At 41.0% G+C, this 22,989-nt stretch overlaps 4 protein-coding genes across 8 annotated transcripts in view; 1 reads left to right on the top strand and 3 right to left on the bottom strand.

The window, feature by feature from the left end:
* Positions 1–6,863, top strand: part of magi2b (membrane associated guanylate kinase, WW and PDZ domain containing 2b) — a 76,221-nt gene extending 69,358 nt beyond the window's left edge. For 3 of the 5 annotated variants that reach the window (XM_087179827.1, XM_023428292.2, XM_087179828.1), the window contains exons 18-22: positions 334–649; positions 1,356–1,575; positions 1,685–1,828; positions 2,417–2,555; positions 3,607–6,863. In XM_087179827.1, the coding sequence (XP_087035953.1) occupies positions 334–649; positions 1,356–1,575; positions 1,685–1,828; positions 2,417–2,555; positions 3,607–4,301 (1,514 nt within the window). In that variant the 3' untranslated portion in view covers positions 4,302–6,863. Of the gene's footprint in view, positions 1–333; positions 650–1,355; positions 1,576–1,684; positions 1,829–2,416; positions 2,556–2,935; positions 3,025–3,606 lie in introns of all 5 variants that reach the window. The other 2 variants (XM_087179830.1, XM_087179829.1) reach the window with 1 other exon arrangement.
* Positions 6,864–7,288: 425 nt separating this feature from the next.
* On the bottom strand, positions 7,289–12,307 carry LOC111671231 (endoplasmic reticulum-Golgi intermediate compartment protein 2-like). Its single transcript, XM_023428302.2, has 13 exons — positions 11,859–12,307; positions 11,661–11,769; positions 11,441–11,487; positions 11,258–11,325; positions 11,034–11,074; positions 10,283–10,384; positions 10,041–10,133; positions 9,846–9,901; positions 9,590–9,688; positions 9,403–9,500; positions 9,155–9,317; positions 8,201–8,280; positions 7,289–8,066 (listed from the first exon to the last, which is right to left on the bottom strand). The coding sequence occupies exons 1-13, from the start codon at positions 11,962–11,964 to the stop codon at positions 7,998–8,000; spliced, it is 1,131 nt and encodes a 376-aa protein (XP_023284070.1). The 5' UTR covers positions 11,965–12,307; the 3' UTR covers positions 7,289–7,997.
* A 976-nt stretch (positions 12,308–13,283) lies between these two features.
* On the bottom strand, positions 13,284–15,460 carry kxd1 (KxDL motif containing 1). Its single transcript, XM_023428306.2, has 5 exons — positions 15,314–15,460; positions 14,853–14,971; positions 14,505–14,657; positions 14,376–14,422; positions 13,284–14,243 (listed from the first exon to the last, which is right to left on the bottom strand). The coding sequence occupies exons 2-5, from the start codon at positions 14,948–14,950 to the stop codon at positions 13,987–13,989; spliced, it is 555 nt and encodes a 184-aa protein (XP_023284074.1). The 5' UTR covers positions 14,951–14,971; positions 15,314–15,460; the 3' UTR covers positions 13,284–13,986.
* A 641-nt stretch (positions 15,461–16,101) lies between these two features.
* sinhcaf (SIN3-HDAC complex associated factor) lies at positions 16,102–22,118 on the bottom strand. The gene is made up of 6 exons (XM_023428305.2): positions 21,964–22,118; positions 19,282–19,409; positions 19,075–19,174; positions 18,835–18,958; positions 18,544–18,694; positions 16,102–18,352 (listed from the first exon to the last, which is right to left on the bottom strand). The coding sequence occupies exons 2-6, from the start codon at positions 19,407–19,409 to the stop codon at positions 18,022–18,024; spliced, it is 834 nt and encodes a 277-aa protein (XP_023284073.1). The 5' UTR covers positions 21,964–22,118; the 3' UTR covers positions 16,102–18,021.
* Between the last annotated feature and the right edge of the window lie 871 nt (positions 22,119–22,989).

Here is a 22,989-nt window from a genome sequence, read left to right as displayed (position 1 = left end):
ATATATTTTATTTTACTGGTCTAAGTAAAATACTGGTCTAAGGGGAAGCTTGCACACAAAATGTATTCTGAAATAAAAATTCAAAACAAGGACACAGGATTTAGAAGAGTGATGCTCCTGCAATGTTTTGGTTATGGTGGCACTTGAACATTTCAGCCAGTCCTCCTTATTCATCAGATAATTCAGTAGTTTTCTCAAATACATTTCAGAAAATGTTAGTGCTGCAGTCTTGTGCATCCTGGGCATGTTTTTATTTTTCAATTCATTCTAATCCTCCAGAGTTTAACATTTTTCACCCAGGTGAACTCTTGTCTCACCTTCTGTCCCCCACAGGTTCCCATTCTGGGCCCAGCTCAGAGAAGCAGAGCCCCATGACCCAGAAACACAGCCCACAGACCCAGCCCAGTCCTGTAGCCCAGCCAAGCCAAGGAGGCATCCAGCCCGGCCAAACGGCTCCTCAGCCCGGCCAAACGGCCATTCAACCAGGTCAAGCACTTGTCCAGCCCGGTCAGACACCAGCTCAGACAAGCCAAACAGTGACTGGACCTCCTGCACCAGCAGCCTCCCAGCCTGCACCAGCTGGAACCCAGCAGAGCCCCGTCACCCAGCCCTCTGGCCCCCCTCCACAGCTCTACCTCCACGATGGCAGGTAAGAGGTGTGCTAAGAGGGATGTTCCTGTTTGGACTCAGCAGGAACATTTTGTGAGATTCCCTAAACAGAATCTTGGTGACTGGAAGAAGGAGCAGGAGTTTTCAAAGGTGACAGATATCAAACTGTGTATATGGATGAGTGTGCCATCCTCTCCTTGCATGCCAGTAAGTTCGGGAGAAAACCTGTGACTGCAGACAACTTTTGTCCCACTCAGACTCTCAGTCTCAGACGGGTTCCTGCTTTGTTGCATAACACCACTTAGCTCTTACAGTGCCAGTGAATAATTTACCTTAAGGTCTCGCTTCTATAATGCAGGAACCCAGCGATCAGGCCCTGTATCAAGATTATGAAAGTGTGGGTGCGTGCGTGGATGGGTGTGTGCATGTGAGTGTCAGATCAAGACACTGAGAGAAGCACTCCCAGAGCTGTGGATTTGTGCCCATTTTACAAGTGGGAACTTGATAAAAGTTTAAAAACATAGTGTGATATTTCCATCCTTTTACTGGTGGCTGCACACACGCAGGGATCCTTATACTCTCGTCCTTCACATGGCAAGTTAAGCTCAAATGTTACCGTGTACATATATATTCAAGATATGAGGGCAATAGGACACCTCCTTCCTTTACGCTTCTTCGAAACAACGCTGCCTCCATCATGGCACAGGCTTCTCCTCTGATCTTGTTCTGTTTCTTGATCCTCACAGGTCAGAGGTAAAAGCCAGACAGGACGTCAAACCTGACTTCCGCCATCCTCCATTCACTGATTACAGGCAACCTCCAGTAGACTACCGCCACCCACCAGTTACTGATTATCGACAGCCTCCGACGCTGGACTACAGACACCCGCCTGGTCTGCTGGACTTCAGACAGCATCCTGCGGCTGCACAGTTTCCCCTGGGGATCCCTGCTGACTTCAGACCACAGGTACAATAATTTTCTGCCTAGGCTGAGGCTGTCTTGAGCATTAAGTCTACATATTTATTTATTTATTTACTGTAGGTTTGCTGCAAGTTCTGTACATTTTGCTCTGCAGGATTTCGATTACTTCACAGTGGAGCTGGAGAAAAGTGCAAAAGGTTTTGGCTTCAGTATCCGCGGGGGCAGAGAGTACAAGATGGATCTATTTGTGTTGCGCCTGGCTGAGGATGGTCCTGCTATACGTAATGGAAGGATGAGGGTGAGATGGCATGGATGAGATTATAAAAACTATATATTTAAATTTTTTTTGTCTTTGGGAGATGATTGGAATTGACTGTCAGTCAACAACAGTTGTTGAAGAAATGTAGAAAGAGTGTAATTAATACAATCACAGACGTGCAAATAGAATAGGGAAAATGTTTGTCCATCTTGATGTTCATCAAAAACAATATCACATTACATGCTCAAGTGTGATATAGTTCACCGAATTTAAAGATGATTTTTGCCTTTAAAAAAGACAGTAAGTCTGTTCTTCTGCTATGCTTATTATATGTCACTTTTTCCTTTGTTAATTCAGATATTTATTTTACTGTCTGTCCCATCTTCTTTATGGAGCAGGTATACCTTACAGCTTAGGAAAGGGGGAAAGTAAGTAAGTACATGTGAACTCAGTGACCCTCTGCTCACTCTCAGCAACTCCTGTTGAAGTGCATTTGAACAAGGCACTTAGTGGCTACTTGTTTCCCAGTTGCTCCAGTGGAGACAGTGATTGTGTAGAAAAGACAACTTTCCATTGATACACACAGTTTGACAGAAATCGACCCTGTCCTCTGTGCTCCTCCTCCAGGTAGGGGATCAGATCATAGAGATTAACGGGGACAGCACTCGTGACATGACTCACGCCCGTGCCATTGAACTCATCAAGGCGGGTGGCAGGCGGGTCAGGCTGCTGCTAAAGAGAGGCACGGGACAGGTGCCAGAATATGGTGGGTTTGCCTGACACAAACTGACGTCTCTAAATGTCCAACCCTTTCCACTCTGTCTGTCACATTAGTTTCTGACCTGATCTTTTCTCACTTTCATACTAGAGATTCAATGTTTGAGGTTCAACATTACTGTGTTTTAACCAGAATGGCATTTATTTCTGCAAATGCTATATGTTTTACTCAAGAACATATTAACATGCATTAATATCTCTCTGCATTTTACTCCTTCTACTTTGTCATCTGACTTTAAACAGGTCTCTATGTGAAAAACAATTTTAATCAAACAGTAGAATAACAACTTGCTCTCTAGCCTTCGTGTGTTGTAACCCCTCTGCTTTAAGTCTAATGATTGGTATAGGCTTTTACTTGCCTTCCCTTAGGAATGGTACCTTCCAACCTCTCCATGTGCATGAAAGGTGACACACTAAGCTCCCCCTATTTCTTCCTAATGGGCCACTCTAAAGACACGGTTTGTGAAAAACTGCACGTCTTTCTCTCCATACTGATTAATCTTTGTGCTCTATAGATGTGCTCTAGGCATGCATTCATATGTGCATGCTCACGAGTTTATGCATGAGAAAATAGCAGCCGTGCGTGCGTGTGTGTGTGGGGGGGGGGGGGTCTCTATGTGTGTTGTAGTAAAAGAGCAATATTTTGAAGTGATTCTCAGATGAAACTGTGTCCTGAAGAGAGCTGTGAAGTAGACTGTGTCACTCAACTGCAAATATATAAATTCTTTTCAGGCACTGAATAAACCCTGTCACACATGCCTGTCTGTAGATGAAGTGTAGATATTAGAGTTATTAGGTATAACATATCTTCTACATGGTCAGGTGTTTGCTGCTTTCACACATTTGCATGCAAGTTTGCCTGACATTATATCAGGATGTGGTGTGTCACTGTGTTGTTGTGTACATCTTTCTCTCTCTCTCTCTCTCTCTGCTTTTTCCTCTCCTCTCTTTCTTTTTCTCTCTCTGTGCATGTGCATGCTGGTTGTGCCACTGTTTTTTCATCTCAGTCCACCTGAGTGTGTTTTGTTCCTCCCAAACAGACTGTGCCAGCCCCTGGGATTCCCTTTCTACAGCCCACCCTGCCCTGCAGGAAGTGACCCTCGAACCCCACCCGAATCCATTGCTCTCATCCCATCCAGCCTCAGCCCCAGACTCCCCTCATCAGCTCCCTCTAGAGGCCACAGTGTGCATGGCAGACAAAGCTCCACAGCTGACAGACCACAGCTCCATTAGAGGGGCTACAGGTGGCAGGTCCACCCAGCAGAAGTGCATCATCAGGGGGCAGGGAACCCCTCAGGGGTCTGGAGAGGTGGACTGTGGACCAGGCGACAGACAGCCTCGGGCTTTGCCTACTAAAGCTGTCCAGGGGAGGTCCGTTGAAAGACGAGAGAGGCAGAGGGAGGCTTGCTCCCCCTGCTGTGAGAGAAAGGGCCTGCACACACAGGCGGTGAGCACTGTCTGGCCCTGGGACACATATGTCAGCGTGAATTCAAATGGAGCCTCTCTGGCCAGTGCAGATGGACATGTCAGCCTCCAGGAGAGGCTGGTGTCCAGAGGTCTGTTCGCTAGAGAAGACGATAGGGCCAGTGGCCACAGTGGGCTCTGCTGCCCCGCTAAAACTATGGAAGATCCTCCTGCGAGGAGTGCAGCTGCCTCCCCTGGGCCCTGGAACGTCCCTGGGTCTGATAAACTGCCTGGCACCCTGAGGTCCTGGACCTCCACAGTAAGCAGGTAGAATGGATCTAGCTGGTTTGGACTGGATCACACTGTCTGGCTCCTCATTCAGTTCAATATTGGATGAACAGTAAATCTCCCTTGCTCTCTCTTTCTGTCCTGTTTTCTTCTCCATCTAGTTCTTAAATCATATTTTGTTTCATTTGTTCTTACGAGATGATTATTACACCCACCACCTTAAAAAACAGAGGAACTCTCACAGCTATTGTAACATACAGTATAAACCCAGATGGAGGCATTTTGGACCCACGGTTGTAACAGCTGATGTTCTGATCACAAATGAAACCCCGTTGTCTGATTCTGAGTGGAGCTGTGCTTTTGATGCGTACTTTTTAACCGCTCAACCGTATCTGGCACAGATTGGTTAGTGCAACATAACCTCAGATGGAACAAGGTTCCTCACAGGAGAGACATATGTACAACCAAGAGGTTTACTTTTGCTCCATTTTCTCTGTGCAGTGGGAAGAATGAGACTACAAATTTGATGGAGGAAGTGACGCTGAAACTCCTGGAGGACATGGCACTGACCCGAGTGACAGCCTGGTTAACGTGACATATGTTAAGATCTCACACGCCTACCAATATATCATATACTGTAAATGTAAAGATGTGAAAAATATGTACATTTGGTAAACTCAAAAATATACCTGTTGGTGTTTTTTTTGAGGCCGTGTTGTAGTTAGAAACATTGTAAAGAAAAGAGAAAAAAACACCAGGACAGTATTTTAGGATCACTATTTCCATGGCCTCGTCTATGACTACATATCAAAGACTGCAAGTCACCAAACCCAGACTGCTGAGGGAGGCAGTGGTGGTGTGCATGGATGTAAACCACCAAGTCATTAAACAGGGACTCACATGTCTTTTAGAGGTAGAGTATAGAGAGGACATCCTCTGTGGAGCCGACCAGTTGGTACTCATGTGAGACAAAGAAGATCTTTTTTTCATCAAATTGAACTTTTGAGTGACTGACAACAGTTGGCTTAGTAAGAACTCATAATACTGTTCTGAGTTATGTACACCAGATCACAAGTCAACCATGCAGTCATTGTGCAGAATTATAAGCTGTGCTGTATTCATTTGATGCTCAACAGAAAAAGTTTGTCCAGTCTATATTTCCCATTTCTATGCCTTTTACTGTGCTACGTGTACCACATCACTGTGGGAGAGGGGCATCGGTGTGGGGAAGAGGAGGCCGATGGTTATGAGGTGGGGCAGAGTGCCTTACTCAAACTAATGCAGAGCTGTTGCCGTTGTGATTTGCTTTGGGAACTGAATGCAAAACAGATGTTAGTGACCATGCACACATATCAGCAAAATGTTGAGTTGTGGAGCCTGTTTTCTTCTGACTTAATACCAAGCAGTATATACAGTTATCTTGATGCACTCTCAGCTGTATAGCTTATCAGTGTCAATGATTGCCGTTGTCCCCTAATGTTGAAGAGGAGATAAAATGTAGCCTGTAGCATTACTCTTCTTAGAGAGTCATCCGGGAGAGTCGAGCTGTGAACGTTTATCCAGACAGGGTTATTATCTAAGTGAACCATGGTTTCTGTTGTGTCAGATGAGTGTCATTTCAGCTTTATTTGTCTATTCCACACATTTGCAGGCTGTGACAATACTCTGAATCTGAACCCAAGATTTTAGATGATCTGTGAAATATCCGTTCGATCGCAAAGTTTTGTCACTGGCAGAGTCGAGGCATGCTGCTATTAAACTGAGACACAGATGAAGTCACTATCCCCCTGCATTTCTCCATTTTGATATCATCCATTTCTCTCAACAAGATATTTGCTCTCATTAAAATTAATCACAATAGCTTTTGAGTACTAGAGGATCATATGTTTAAAAAAAAAAAAAAAAAAAAATCATAATGCATTGTGACAATGTGACTGAATGCAGCATGAAGGCAGATCCAACCTGTTCTTGTAAACTGGTATAGACCAACTGGTAAACTGCTTCTAGCGAGACAGTGCACCTGCAAACTGGGACACTAGTAAGAACTTGTGCATAAAGCACCATCAGGACTGAACTTGACCCACACTGGTTTCTGGGTAAAACGTGTGGTCTGGATGTTTTCTGAGCTGACTTGAAAAGTTGAATACACCTGTGGTTCATGTGATAAACTGGTTAACATGTTAGTGAGGAGCATGAGAACATGCCGTTTGGCTGTAGAAATGTGTTTACTCTATGTAGGTGAAAGAATATGTCATCCAGCCCTCTGTCTCCATCCAGGCCGTCCCCCTGCCTGCTGTGAGTGATTTTGTATACAGAAACAAAAAAATGCTTTATTGGAACCTGTGAAGGATGGCACGTTCATAAATCCCCATTGAGATCAAGTATAACTGTGTAGTGTTAATTGTGTACTATTCACCTTGTACAGCTGTATTCCTACAAATATGGTTTACTGTATCATTGATACTGTAGTTTCAAAGACGTGAACAACTATTTTTATGAAATGCGACAGTACTGATATATTACATTTTGCTAAAAAACAAAAAACTTGTTTACTGAAAGATATTCTGAAATACTGTCAAATAAACTCTTGACATGGTGTAAAATATTCATTTCTAGAGATTGTTTTACTTATAACCACAGTGATGAGACTAGAGCTGAAACTATCAGTCAGTTAATCAATTGACAGAATATTAATGACCAACAATTCTGACAGTTGATTAATGGTTGTGGTTGTTTAACCAAGCAGAAATTACATATTCTCTGGTTCCAGCTTCTCAGATGTGAATATTTACTGCTTTTCTATGTTTCATATAAAATTTAATATTTTCAGGATTTAGACTGTTGTATTAATTGGACATAACATAAGACACCAGAGGATGTCACCTTAGGTTCTCAAAACATACAGTGAGAGATCTGATGATTTTCAAAAGTTTTTGAATATTTTATAGACCGAACACCGATCATGTATGAAATAATTATTGGCTTTGGGTGGGATTATACCAGAATATAAATACTAACAATGGATCCACAACAAGTTGAAAGTTGATTTTATTTAACAAATCAGCCTCATAGTTGCCACAGTGAGCACAACACAGGCACACTTGTGGAACAATTTTAGAACCCTTTTAGTCTTTTCTCTCAATTCCCCTTTAATGGCCCTGCACCCCCACATAGGTTTTTCCTTTATTGCAGCTGATTAGAACTCGTCAGCTTGAAGTTGAGCAGAGTTATACTGGGAGCTTTCTGAGGTCACCAAACTGCATCAAGGAGTCTGAAAAATGTCCTGCTTTTCCACAGGTCAAACCTAATCCGTCAATCAAGTGTATACACAAAAATGTAACCCAGAGAAAAGGTCAGGATAAATGAAAATCCCCAAGTGGGTATAGTGAGAAATTTAATACCAGGTACCGTCCATTTAATGAAGTCAGACCTACAATAAGGATGTAAATAATTTACGCTGTTCAGTCTGGTGCGGCCTTCCAGTGAAAGTGACAGAAAATGGAGTGGAGGTATTGATTACAATCCTTCCAAGGTGGATGAACAGTTATGTCAGAATCACCCATCCAATAAAGATTTTTGTTAAAAGATAAAAAATATTTACACATTTCTGAGCAAAGCAGGGACACATTTTCTATTAAAAACAACTTGTAAACATTTTCCCAGCATCTCACTGCTGACTGGTGGGTTAGGCCAAGATGGTGAGCTGTCAGTCGGCTGCAGCTGAGTTGCTGCTGATGTCTCATTCTTGAGAGTAATTTTCTGGAGGAACTGAGGTTTCACTGTTTTCCTGCACATCCAGAGGAGCCTCCTGGGAAGGAAGAACAGAAAGATTCATAATGATAACTCCAAAAGAGAGTTAAATTACTCTTTTCAGTTTGCCAATAGGTTTTAATTCAAGGTGAATACTCAGTCTGCAAGGTTTACAGTCATGGATTCACTTACCTTAAGATGTCTGTAGATTCCCATTTGGAAACGACAGCAAACTACATCCACCAAGAAGCCAACCATACTATGGAGCATACCTGCAAGAGAAAGAAAAGATCCAACATTTAGATGCTGATGCTCATGACAGCTTAGATGAGGTGAAAATAGCTTGGTTGAAGCTGTTAAGTGTATAAGCTGTAGCTTTTATAGGAGAGGATGTGCAGGTCTGCATTTGACAGACATCCATAAATAAAACAGAGTATGGTTTGTATCTCTTTCCAAGCTGCTTAACAACAACACACTAACACTAACACTATAAGACAATGTCGACCTTCACACGCAGAAATATTCTTCTACCTTTTTCTGAAATACTCATCACCTCCTCCCATCATCTTCAATATTTCTGAGGAATCCAGCAGCCAGCAATCTCACATTAGATACATGTAAGGGTGACAAGTCCTACTTTAAAAAAAATCCTTCTTGTTCATGTGTTCAGGTGCTTGTAAGAAGCTAAATAAGCTAAGAAGCTAATAAATAATATATATAAATAATATAATATAATATAAATAAACATGGACACTGTTAATGTGGACTGGTATTTACCGTTTTAAATACATGGGTTACTGTACACCTGCTGACTCAGCTGCATCTGCAAATGTGCCTACAAAGATTTTTCCAAACAGTCCCTGCTTACCACTGCATTTACCTTGCAAAAATAGCATTACTAAGACTAGAAAAGAAATAAATAAGGTGAAATAAATGTTCCCTATGATAGATTACTTATCTCTGAAAGTTGATAATCACACTTGCAGTTGATGGCTGCCTAGAAGTCAGGAAAGCAATTTAAAAGTTTGATCTACAGTGGGGTCAGCATTTTAAAGTGTGGCTGAAAACATCATAATGCTCCAGTGAGGTCTTAATATGCATCTGGCACTCAGTGAAACATTTTACCGGTTTAGGGAGTTTATCTACCTGTGGTAGAGAAAATGCCTCCGATGATGCCACAGAGTCTGACAAGAAACTGCCAGAGGGGCATGTGCTGCTCAGTGACTTTGACCATTAGTGAACTGATATCATACTTCATAAAGATCCCCGAGACTCCATGGCTGCCTGCAGCATGGTTTATCACTCGTTCCTGCAGAACAGGAGGAATACAAACACATTCACCATATGGATAGATACTACACAAATATACAAACATGAGCAAAATGAAAACCTACCCGCTCAGTGACTGAATACTGATGTGTGTCAGCAGAGACCTGGTAGGTATTCAGCTTGGTTGGCACGATGGTGACAAAGTACTGAAACATGTGGTTAGCTGGAGAGAACGATCAAAAATCCGTCAATGAAAAAGAAAGCATATCGAAGCATAAATGATGATAAAAATGTTTGACAACACAGACGTACAATCAGCAGTGACTTTCTCTGTCCCATCCAGTGGGTTGATAATCCCAGGGATCTCTTCTCCAAAGGACAGGTGGTCAATTCGGTGAGAAAAGTTATAAGCTGTAGCACAATGCGAAGTAGTCAAAACAGTTATTGTCAACATTTTATGTGTCATTGCAACTTTAATATACAGTGTGAATATCATCACCATATGGTCAAAGTATAAGAATTTAAAGTAGATATGTGTAACAGTTTGTTAAAAAGATAATGAACTCACTGTCATGGCTGACTAGAGCAGCTAGATGGGCGTGGCCTCTGGGATGTGGGATGGACCTGTGGAGGGATAAAAAGTTCTTCTGTCCGTCTAACGTTTGATAAAACATGCACAGGTGTAATTCTTGCAAAATGTCTAATTTCTACTAATTTAACAATTTATCATTATGAGCATGTTTATAACCATGTGGATACGTACTTGCCAACAGTAATGTGGAAATTTCCTGCCACCTTGTTGACATACAGATGTCCATGTATCCTGCAGGCACTGAGGGAAGTGGAGCTGTCCTCACTGTGGAGAAAAAGAGAAACACAGTGTGGAGGGGATCATTTTATCAAAGTATATGGAAGGTTGAGTACTTCTTGGTTTATCATTGTAATCATATTTTCAGCCATCTCTCAGCTCCAAACAGAAAACGGCTTATATTTAGGATCCTGTACCTTTGAAGCTGAGCAGGAAGAGCTCCTTTTATTGCAGTCTTGAAGAGCACATCCTGAAGAGAGTGCTCCACTCTCAGACGCTCCTGAATGTGCAGAAGAGTCCTAAAAGTGAAGGACAGAAAAGTTAAGAAAACAAGGACTCACTTGGAGTGAGACAAAAGCAATTCAATGGATAAAACAGCATTTAAATTTTAAAATCCGTACAAATCAGGTAAAACCATATTGCACCAATGAGTTTACTGGTTTGTATAGGTAGAAAATACCTTTTGATGTCCTTTTTTACTAACTACTACTACTAATTTACTAACACTGCTACCTATTGATTAGAGCTCTAACAATTAACAGATTAATTCATTAACTCACCAAAAGAAAATTAAAATTAATCAATGAATCATTACAGTTATTTTAACAACATTCTGTGTAATATTTACATTGTTGAGTTTTGGTTGCGCCAACAAAACAAGCCATCTAAATACATCAACTTGAGCTGCAGAAAATAGTCATTTTTTTAATATTTTGTTATGTTTTATAGACAAAATGATGAATCAGTTAATCAAGACAATAACTGCCAGATTAATTGACAATGAAAATAATCATTAGTTGCATCTCTACTACGAATGAGAGAGAGACCATAGATTAAAAGGCAACTCCTTGCAGAATGTAAATAACATAAGCATAGTCAAAATGTCACCATATTCCTTTAGGGAGTGTCCTAGATATTACAGGTTCAAAGAGTTAATTTGAATCTTACATTTGCCATAATCTTTGCTGTGGGGAGAGTTCAAAGTTGACCTAAAATGTAAAAAAAAAAAATTGTCAGACAAGTATAAAGAAGCATTACCACCGAAATATAAGGGATTAAATAGGATTAAAGGAATTTTGAAGTTTAAAACCTTTAACTTTCCACTGACAAGTTTCACTTTTAGCTCCTCAACTTCATTATTCAGTAAATTAATTGTGGTAGCTGATACTCACTGGTTCATATTTTAATCCATCAGAGGCCACCATGGTTTCTGCCAGATCCAGGACATCTGCACCTATATCTACATTTATGCATACACACAAATTAAAAACACATCTGACCTTTCTCAACCAAATATGAATGAGTGCTTCTTTTAAAATAGAGCTAAAAATACAATGTAAATTTCTTGTACTTACATTGGCATCTCATGGCAACTGTAATGTCAACATTTATCTTGAGTTTACTGTGAATGAAGGAGAACTCAGTTGTCAGTTTATTAGGAACACCTAGCTAAAAACTAATGCAATACAACAGTCTTGCAATAAATGATACCTTTGTGAATGTTATAGTGTTCAGTTTCGTTGTGCACAGCTAAAAACAGGTTTTAAGCAGAATAATCACATTTCAATCTCTCACCTGCTGAAGTCTTTGTCCACCTCATACTCATACCTCATCCATGTGTTTCTGTACACAAAGAACTCCAGGAAGGCAAGTACAGCCATGAGAGTAAAGGCTATCAGAGACACTGGAGAGAGTATCAACATAAATCACTGTGGTGAGATTAAAATCACAAAATGTTTGTGTTACAGCTTTGTAGGGGTGTGTGTAGATTACCTGTCCCACCGCTGGCTGTGGACTCCACGTAGCTCTCGGGAACTTTGGGGAAGGCGTCCAACTCCTTCACCAGAGTTAGAGCCTTCTTCTTGGTCAGCCTCCTCATCTTAGGAGCAGCAGGAGGAGCAGTGTAACTTCAGGTGAATACCCTCATAAAGTGGACGTTTATTAACGGATTGGTTGTTTGGGATGACCGTTGAGATGTCAGTCATACGTTTGTCTTCTCTATGCTGACGTTGACCATGTCAGCCACCGAGCTAACCGTTAACGTCAGCTAGGTTAGCAGACTAAAACATGAACTAACAAACAAAAAACCCGTGATTCTACAGTCAGTTAAGTGTTTCTTGTAAAAGTAAAAAAAAATCGAGAAGCTCCCAAATCCCAAATTTCCGGTGAGTGTGTTATGGACCGAGGTTAGCTAGTGTGTCGTTTGACCCCGTTGTCTGAAAATAAAACAGCTCCCATTCGGACTTAGCGCCCTCTGTCGGTTCATAGTGTAACACGTATTTCATGTCTGAGAACACGGTTTAAAACTTAAAATTGCATTAACATTAAAGCAGGAGGGAAAAAATCCAAGGCATTCTGAGTAAATAAAAATGCACTTAAAATTACAATTTGTAACACCAACGGCAGATCGGGATCGGGAGGAGAGCATACATCAAGTGGAATCTGTTTTCCCGTCGACATGTGTTTCCCTCTACCGTATAACCTGGGTCCATGGCCAGATTAACGTCGTTAACCTGAACCTAACCACTTATCTGTTTCCTCTTTTCTTTTTATTCAAATTTTAAAGCAACTCATGTTCACAAGCACCACAGACCTCACCTTCGAAAATAATCGAGACCTCTTTAACACAGTTTCAACAAAAAACTACATTATATCTAACAGTAGGACTTATTTCAGGACTGTTGTAATTGACTACATTTGTTTTAGCTCGGTGTTCATAATAAACCGACAAAGTGATTCAAAACTATGTTATGGTATGTTATCATATATGAAGACTTCGTATGTGCTATCTAATTTTCCTTTAGCAACTAAAAGCTTTTGATTCAGCCAAGACTGGATCACAAACTGGGCAAAGCAGGCACCTGCCCTGGACCCTGTATGGAATTTACCATTAATATCATTAGGCAATTGCTTTGTGGTCATTTGATTGTTTGTACATGTAAGGAGCAGCTCCTCCTCGATGTTGAGGGCAAAACAAGCTGCCTAACCTGTATCTCTTCTTATCTGTGTTTTGTGTACAGTATTCCTCTGCTGGAATATCACATGGCCCCATGGATGAATTATGGGATGGTGGTTCTGTGGGTACAGATGCCACTAAATTTAACAGTGTTGTTCTTTTAGCATATTCAGAGCAAACATATTATTTAAATCCACAAATTAAAACTGTATAAATATGACAGAAATAACAAATTAAGTCCATTTTAGGCTGGATTCCCCCCTTTCAAAACTGTATCTTTAATGGGTAGTAATGTGGAGGAGTGGTCAAAACATTCAGTCACACAACCTGGTTTCCAGCTCTTAGAGCGAATTGGTATCACATTAAATGCTGCTAAAATCATTCATATTCCTGGTTTTAACAGGAGTACACAAAATAACAATGCTGCAATATGTGATATTGTTAATTGTACCACAACAACAACAACAACAACAACAGTATTAACTACTCGCAAATCCTAACACATCATGAGACCCTCAGTCAGGTGTGCATCTCTTCAAACCTCAATACACATGAAATATGCTTATAATCACACAATTGAGGGTGTTTGCTCGGGTTTACTGTCAACAAGACAGATATATTTATAGTGAGATACTATACAACTTCAAGTATTAGCTGCATTATTTTAGTGCTGTGCAGGCGTATGACAAATAAGCATGCCAACAAATATCCAGTGTCCTCATAGACAGTTCATAGCCATCTACAACATCAAGGTTGTGATGCTCTTTCCAACAGATAGATTAATGACTGGAAAAGTCACCAAATATTGTAGAGGCACCTGCCCTGGACCCTGTATGGAACAAAAACTCAAATATACAACATGACCTCCTGCTAATTCCTCCTAGAATAGTTGTAAGGATGAAGCTCAGTTTCAAGTGACTTAAATTGCTTCACAAAGTGTCCGCTCTATTCTGCAGGTACAGAGTCAGGACCTTCGTCCTGTAGTACGGCGGTCTCTAGGACGTAAGAGGTGGGCGTGTCAGGCGGCTCTTGGGAGAGATCTTCAGAGCATCTGCTCACAGTGGGTGAGACCACATCTGGACTTGTGTCACATGATTCTGTGCTCTGCTCTGAGATGGCTGTTACGATTGTTGTAGCAACACTGTGGGGAACTGGGTCAAACTCATCGTCGTCCTCCTCGAGGATCGGTGACTCATGAATATCTGCCAAATAAGAAAAAAAGAACAGGGATATTTTATATTATAGAGATATTTAGACATAACATTTGAACAAGCTGATTTGGGGAAGTTGATTGTGTTTATGAAATGATGAATGGAAAGAAAAAGCTAACTCACTGCTGAAAGCATCTGGGTACTGCTTAGCAATCTTCCCTTTTAGTGTTCTGGTGAGGCAGAAGAGACAAAAAAAATCAAGAAGTTGTGTTTGTGTGTGCATAAGTTTTGCACTGGTGGGGTTGTGTTTACCTGATCCTTCTAAAGATGCTGTCCAGATCTTTCTTCATCTCCACAAGGGTGCGGGTGTGAAGCAGAAAGTGCTCATTCATCTGCTGCAGTCGCACGTTAGATAGCCCGTTGAAGTTGATCAGCATTTCATTGGTTTTCTCAAAGCGGTCAAGCCTGTTTCCACAATAAGTCACAATAAGTCACAATAAGTCAGCAAAGCAACAACAATTTACAGATGGCAGTTTGCAAAGAACAAGCCACGTGGCAGCATCACTGTCATGTACAGGTGAACTGACCTTCAGCAAACAGCACATTTCATACTTAGAAATATAAAGAAGCAGATGAAGCTGATCAGAGCACAACACTCACATGTGTCTCTGAGCTTGGATGATGGCGTTAACATCCTCAGAGTTGACCATGCTCAGCATCCTGCCACAGAACACGCCAGATGCTGTGGGCTCCGCCATGATGAAGATCCAGACGAAAAGCTGAGAATACAAACTTTAATTCAGAACAGTGCGAGTAATGTAATAATCACATAGATCAACAACGTAAGCGCACTGAACCATGAACTCACAGAGAAAGCTTAATAATAAACCTATTCAGTGCTGATATCTGCATTGACAGCTAGTTAGATTCAATAACGTTATTTCACTTAACATTCTGTCCAGGGAAGTCAACCCCAGATGTTCATTTTCTCTGAGATATTTTAATCGCAGGATTTTGTACCGATGAGTAACTTTATAAACAGTTCAGCAGCCTGGACGAAATTACACCGTTAGCTTGTAAGCTAAAATAACAACCAGAGCTACAACATTCATGTTACCTACCCCAGTGGTTGTTTTTAGACCTCTGTCCGTCTAAATAACAGATTTGAAACTACATATGCAGCCTAAAGCTACACCTGACAGCTGGCTGTAAAATAAAAACAAAGCACATCCGCATTTTTTTTAACTTCCTGTCATAGGACTACCGTTTCCGTTTTTTTTTTCATTTGATTTTTTTTCTTTTCTTTATTTAAAACTGTGCAAATTACAGATGTACACCATTAAGGAGTATGATTTAGGCATATTTCTGTTTCCATATTTCTTTTCTACTCAAATATATATTCCAAAAAACCCTGATTATAGCTAATGATTATCTATCATACTATCCATGATTTATGAATGTGGAACATCCATAGGAGGCACATCACCCAAAAAATTTCCCCACGGTACAATTTAAAAATTCTGCTTATTTCATCAGAACAGAGAAAGCTTTTAAAGTAGTACAGTGATATTTATCTGGTGGGAACAGTTTGGGTGTATTTTGACTGTGCTGTGCTGCGGATCTGTGGATAACAGACAGACTATAATGCTGCATAATGCTGCAAGGGTTGACAAATATCTTGACTCATGCAGGTGTAAGCCCTGTGCTTTTATTTTCTGTAAGAATCACTTCAATAAGCTTACTGTACATTTTCTTTGTTATTATCATTGTTTTGAAACATTTCTAAATTATAAAAATAAATTTGCTAAATTTCAAAAGCCTAAATAGGAGAGGACAGTTTTGTGCCTTTTGTTCCTGCTGAGTTCATGTTTATCCACCTTATACCAATAAATTCAGTAACTCCACATACTTCCAGAAAACTCACAAAATTACTTTTATTGAGGGACAAGTAAAAAAAGTACATGATGTATAAAAAATACAAAACCGCTTTGTCTAACTTGTAAGCTAAGTAAATGCATAGCAACAGTACATGCAAGTCTAGAGTTAGGTATCCTACTGTTCTGTAACATTTTTAAGCTACAGGCTAAACAGGGGAAAAGTACAGTTTGGTTGCAATCTATCATTCGTTTCACTCTACATGATACAGATCTAAAATGATGATACAGAATAAGTTAGGTTGCGCGCAACTCAACTGATGAGTAAATAAATACTTAACATCATTTCACAAATATTGACAACCGGTAATTCAACACAACGTTAAACAAAGCTTGTGTGAGAATTACATTCGATTTCTGATGTACAAAAACCATGCTAGACGTAAGCTAAAGATGAGAAGAATTTGGAGTATTACACTTCTAAGTGGGGATGCAGTGATATAAATAAATATGAAATAAATAAATAATGAAACCCATATAAGAGCCAAATGGCTCACCCAACCCCTTATGTACATAACACACCCCCTGTTCCCGACTACAACATCACATGTATGAAATTTCATATTAGTGTTTGTTTTTAGAATACCATAAACATACATACAAATGACCTCGGACAAGCACAAGTGTCCATAGAAAACCTGCATTGATTTGACATTGGGTGAATTTCAATGTGCTTTGGCTTTCATTTGATAAATAAAGTAATATTAGGCTATATATCACAACATGTGTGGTATATAAGAGGCAATGGCATAGAATTTCAGCTTGTATAAAGTATTTTACCATATACTGACCGGGAATGAGGGAAATCACTGATATTGATATTGCTGAATGACTATAGACCGATTGTGTGTTTTGCTGTAGTATTGTGTGGTATTATTATGCAAAGACACTTATATTTTTCCTTTTTCTTTTTTTTTTTTTACATATAAAAATAAGTTAAAACTTCAGAGAAATGGATCCAAAAAATAAAAGTAAGATTTACAGTTTATATAAGGCCATGCAATTTTAGTAGACTCATGCATCAGATCATTAGGTCTTTTGGATGAGTGGCTTGCCATTCATGCAAAATGCACTATGTGTTGCTGAGGCCACGATAAATATAGCTACTGTCCCTTTTTGTTCCTAAATACCAATCCAGAATTAACACTAGCACTGTCTGTAACACATAATTAAGGCTGGTGTATTTGCTGTTGAAGCTGTGAATAGGCCTTATTTAAATGGGACCCACATACGTATTTGCACACAGAGACGCTAATCCAGTCTACAAACACAAAATCTTTGATAGGAGTGGATGTCAATGTGAATAGACACAAACACAAGGGCTACTGTACAGGTCTGTGCTCTGTTAATGTAAAGTGTCATTCATTCCAAAACGAGATATCCACCATTTAAAAAAAGAGCTATCAACTCTGAACAAAGAAAGCAAAACTAATCCCATCATATCAGTCATCTTGACATATATGCTTACAAAACATCCATGTTGAGAATGGTTTCAGCTGTATGTTTGAAGTGTTGAGAAATGAATTTCAAGTAGCACCTTTTTCTGTGAGTAAGTGGATCTATTGCGTTTTGGAATAAATTCTTTTAAATGTACCAGCAAACTAGAGCTCCAGCATTTCATCTAAAGTAGATCAAAAACACTACGGATGATGGCCCACCGTCAGGATGGTTGGAATATTAAATACAAAAAAAAAGACAAAGTGGAAACACAACAGTCCATAAGTTACCGTTTAAACATAATAAACAAACCTCCAACATTATTGTGGAGAAGACCAAAGGATTTTCAGCTGCTTTATGATTGAAGGCAATCTGAGGCGACTTCTTTCTATAAGTGCTCAAGAGAAAAACAGCACCCCAAGATTTCTTCAGAGATGTGTGCAAGGGGGGTTTTTACTTTACCACCCTTCCTCCGCCGCCACCACGCTCCTGGTTGGAGGTGTTGTCACGGTAACGCATAACTGAGCAGGCTCTGCATTTTCCTCACATGTTGGCGTCTCCTTCACTTCCTCTCCCGTCTGGGAATTTTGCCCGCTGACATCCATGCCCACCTGGCCCTCCACTACCTCCACTTCCTCTTCCTCATCTTCCTCCTCTTCATCTTCTTCCTCCTCCTCTTGCTGTTGCTGCTGTCGTTGTTTGTTGCGGCAGCACGGTTTGAACAAATGCGGGTCGATGAGCACCTCCCCAAAGCGCCCCTTGTAGATTATTCCACAGCACACTTTTTGCCTACACAAAACATGATACATTATTCCTATTCAAATGTATGCAGCAAGACCACAATGTGAAAATATGCTCCATGGACAAAAATGGCTCTTTTTTATATGTAGTATCAAAAACAATCTGCAACGTGTGCTTCTAAATCCTAAATAATGAATCTGTAGCACAAAGAAGTGCCACTGCCTCACTGTCTGACTTACCTCTTCCAGTAGGTGAGATCCAGGAAGGAGAAAACAGGTGAGCGGCTTGATCCTGGGCTCAGCTCAGTGTCAGACCCGTCGTCCGACAGGTTGCTGTAGCTGGGAGACTGAGCAGGAGAGGCACTGGAGGTGGTGCTGTGAGCATCTGAATCTAGTGGGTAGAACCAAGTGCCAAATGTGAAGGGAGGATTAGGTGTTACTTGTGTGGTGTGTTTTTAACAAAAGAAACAAATGAGTGAGTGCCATTAAACATGTAATTGTATCATTGAATGAGAAAAATGCAGGGCTCACTGTTTCTTTTAAGCTCTTTCTGCAGCCTGCTGATCTGGCTAGGCCGCGCTTTCTTGGAGACGGACTTTATCTTCTTGGGCCTGGAAGTTATCTTTAAGCTGGGACCTCCCCTGGCATCCACCACCTGTATGGAGCAGGGGAGAAGAAAGGCAACGAGAAATGTTGATTGTTAATGAGTTCCCATGATTCAAGTATTTAATCAAGGCCCAGTAATAGCTCAACCATATGATTCTCACTCACGTGGTTCCAGTTCTTCTTAGTTCCCACAGGTAGCTTTTTCCACCGTTTCACCAGGAGCACACAGGCATTACAGATTTCTCCAGAACGCGTTTCACTCAATCTGCAAGATAGTAACACCTTGTGAGGGAAGATCTTTCCTATCAATAAGGCATGTTAAAATATACATATTATTGCTACAAACTCCACGTGCTCAGGTGTGCCTCCTACCCAAAACAGCTCCTGAACTCCTTCTCATATCGCTTGCTGTCCGTGAAACGAGAGCTTGACGACTTTGCGCGGCAGATGCAGCAGCCGTCCAGACTCCTGTACATTTTCGGCTTGTGAAAGCCAAACATCTGAGTGCAAAAAAAAGATTGAAATATTTACATCTCAGGCTCTCATCAGTGTGCATCATGTGTTAACTGCAGTACCCCCGCCCCCCTCATCCGGCAGCCGTAGCCTTCTAGTTCAGATCAGAGATCGTAGTTTATTGCCCCATTTCAGATTATTCAAATGTAAATGAATAGATATGTATCAAATATTTTTGTCACGATCAGAGAGCACTAAAAACATCCGCGGAAAGCGATTTTGTTAATGCATCTCTCCGCTCTGACCCACATGGGGGAAGTAGGTCAATAGTCAGACAGCGTGTCAGACAGATCATGTCACCAAGCTGCGCTCACAGGATGCACGCTTCATTTTGGAAACTCAAAATATAAACATAAGCACGCACTTAGTCTCAGCCTTCATCCTGCAGATAAATACATTATATGTTATGGTCAAAAATAAACCACGGAATGCAAGAGTATGTTGCATACATGCATGAGAATTGCAAAAATATAAATGTGTCCGAGATAGAATCACTCGAAATGCAATAAGTGCGCCGATTATGCAGAGGAATTATGATTTATGTTGCTAGGCAAAATGTATCCTCCACAGCACATGTAGACCTGAACTGCGGCAAAACTGCGAGCCGCGCCCCCCAGACTGGGTTTTTTTTTTCTTGCCATCAGTCCTCGGGGTCTTCTGTCAGTGCGGTGCCACAGAGAGCAGGCAAAGAGCAGGGAAAATAAAAACCTCTCACTCTGCTGGTTATATCAGATACTTTGTTAGGGGTAGAAGATGAGAACTAGAAAACAGTCGTCCGATGGCTGAAGATAGCAATATAAGTATGAAAAAATGACACGGCAAAAAGACTCATTTTCAGCAGTGAAAACTCTTACATGGTAAGTGTATACAATTAGAATGAAAATCCATGAAATAACAGATACATAACATAGCCATGTAAAGTATCACAACTGCCGGATTTCAATGTACAAACTTTACTCCTGCAGTATTTTCCTCCAGAAACTGGCATTTAAGCCAATGTCCTACAATTATGCAGAGGTCGAATTGTAGCTCTGTTTAACGGGGAAAGTGCTCCACTGAGATTAAACATTTACACGAGTGTCCTGATTAAGACAACAGCAACACACGTAACACGCAGGTAACACGCAACATAACACACTTACAAGCAATTAGATTAAAAGAAGAGAATAATCAATAATGTTCTGAACAAAACAGATATATTCAGAATGGTAATTAAAGCAGTCTCATTGATTCAGAGCTGTAATTTCATAGACGTTATTATATAAAAACAACATTGTATCTGCTCGTGTATGTGTTCTGGAGTATGCTACAAGTTTTTTAAGCCTCGAGTGTGTGCTCTGTCATCAACAGACGATCTCTGCAGCAGAATACAGTACGTGACGCAACTCAACATGGCAACACACTTCAAAGGCGGAGGCAGTGTGGAGAAGGGGGTGTGATGCGATTTTCCGCAAAAACTGTAACATTTAAAGTAAACTGTAAAAATTCCCTCGAAAGCGATTGGGGCTTGTGCGAAAGGCACCTCTGCCTTTTAAAATAAAATAAGACACCGTGAAATGCACTTATTTTTATCGAGAGAAAAGTGCAAGTCGCCGATTTCACCGCCCACTCCAGCGAGGAAGCATGGCATGCCACACGACCTGCTTCATGCGCACCCATTTTATGATGACCGTCCTCTGTTCGACGGAGCCAGACTTTCCTCCCCTACATCAACTTTACGTAGTGAGATAAACTAAGACAAACACATTTCGAAAGAAAAACGACGTGTCCTCAAATTTACGAGAAAGCTGTTCTCAGATAATCGTGTAATTTGATCTTTACTCTTTGTTATTCCAGAGCCGCCTCGCTGCAACAGTCCACCTTCAACTACATGTGCACGAAGTTCAACGCGACGGCTTTTTGAAAGTCGGTGTTAAAACCGCTTTTTAACACTAAACACAATTTCTTAACCAGCTCAGGTTTCATAAGGTATTCTTAAATAGTTTGTGTTTTGCTGTTTTGTTGACAGCAGCGCCCGCGTGCTGAGAAGCATCTCTGGTCCGGGTGGGCGTGAGAGACTCAACTTGGCTTATTTAGCAGGCGTAGCTGTGTAGTAGTCTACATGCGCTCTACAGCCAATGTGGACATTGTGGCTTTTTAGAGGAGCAGGTTTCAGGCCGTAACGCTCACAATAACCGACTTTAGCTAAATTTCGGCAGGGAATAAAGGAGTGATGTCCTCTTACAGCCAAATGCACCGAAGCAACCAATAATAACAACAACAGCTAACCCTTGCTCATCATGCTTGCATGTGAAGGCCATTTTCACACTATTCAACACATCTTTTCGTTTATCTTGCACTCCCTCCACTTACTTTGACTGTTTATAAAGTGACCTACAAATCAAGCTGACCACCCATTCGGTTTTGCAGCAGGCCTAAAGAGAGCAATTGTTCTGAGATAAGTCGAAGCTTGGTTTCAGTAACACATCGGGAAGCTCCGGAAATACTTTAAACCCCTTAAAGCTTCACAACAAAACAAATAAAACTGGCGGCCTACTGTACCTTTTTGCAAGTTGCTTGAAGCTGAGTCAAAGTAATGGTCCCTTTAACGCGTCGTTACGATGTGACTATTATGAAAATCGACCCGCATCAGTAACCCGCTCTCTTGTTGATGTCTGCGTTTGTGGACGGGACTGGATAGTTGTGGACATAATGCGCATGCGTCATATCCACACCTCCATTTCAGAGTAGAGCAGGAGGGTTTTTTCTTTTTCTTCAATCAAACCATTTACATAAACGACGTATGACGTTTCCGTGCGTCTGCATTCTACTGCCCTTATAAGGATGGGAACATTGCGCGGGAACAGGGGGCTCGGCCCCGGTTGCTATGGCACATTGGAGAATGTAAGCAGGGGGGCGGAGCCTGTCGTTTTACTACAGAGCGCCAGATGGCCCGTCTGGAGGCCTACGGTTTTTAGGGGGCTCGGCGTCTAGCACGGAGATGCGCTTTGTTGATTCCAATTGCGTGACAACGGAACAGATTAGTAGTAAATAAAATGTGGCTGAAACAAGGGGCTTCCATCCAGTGGTCAGCTTAGGGCGAACAACCACTCGTGCCATTTTCCTTTCAGACAACCAGCGAACCAGTCATCCTCCTGTCACATAACACTGCATCAGTTTGGGATGTGCACACTGTTATCAAGTGGTGGAATGTAACTAAATAGGCTACATTTACTGAAGTACTGTACTTCAATACAAATTTGAGGTACTTGTACTTATGCCACTTTGCCACTTCTACTTAACTACAATTCAATGGGAAATATTGTACTTCTTACTCCACTACAATTATTTGATAGCTTTAGTTACAAGTTACATAATACAATTTTTGCACACAAAACACATGAAAATGCACAAGTAAAGCTGAAAATTAATTGGCAACTATTTGTAATTGTCATTTTTCATGCCTCAAATGTGAGGATTTGCAGCTATTGATTGGACAAAACAAGCATTCCTGAGGATCTGAACCACTGCTACCGCTACCGCTGCTGCTGTCTTTGCTGGTATGTCTAATAAAATTTGGGAAAGCAT

Source organism: Seriola lalandi, unplaced genomic scaffold, assembly GCF_002814215.2.
Source record: "Seriola lalandi dorsalis isolate HSWRI2012SDOR001 ecotype SW California unplaced genomic scaffold, Sedor1 jcf7180002054873, whole genome shotgun sequence".
NCBI lineage: Eukaryota > Metazoa > Chordata > Actinopteri > Carangiformes > Carangidae > Seriola > Seriola lalandi.
The sequence above is the reverse complement of the archived record's forward strand: the minus strand, read 5'-3'. Positions and strand labels throughout refer to the sequence as shown.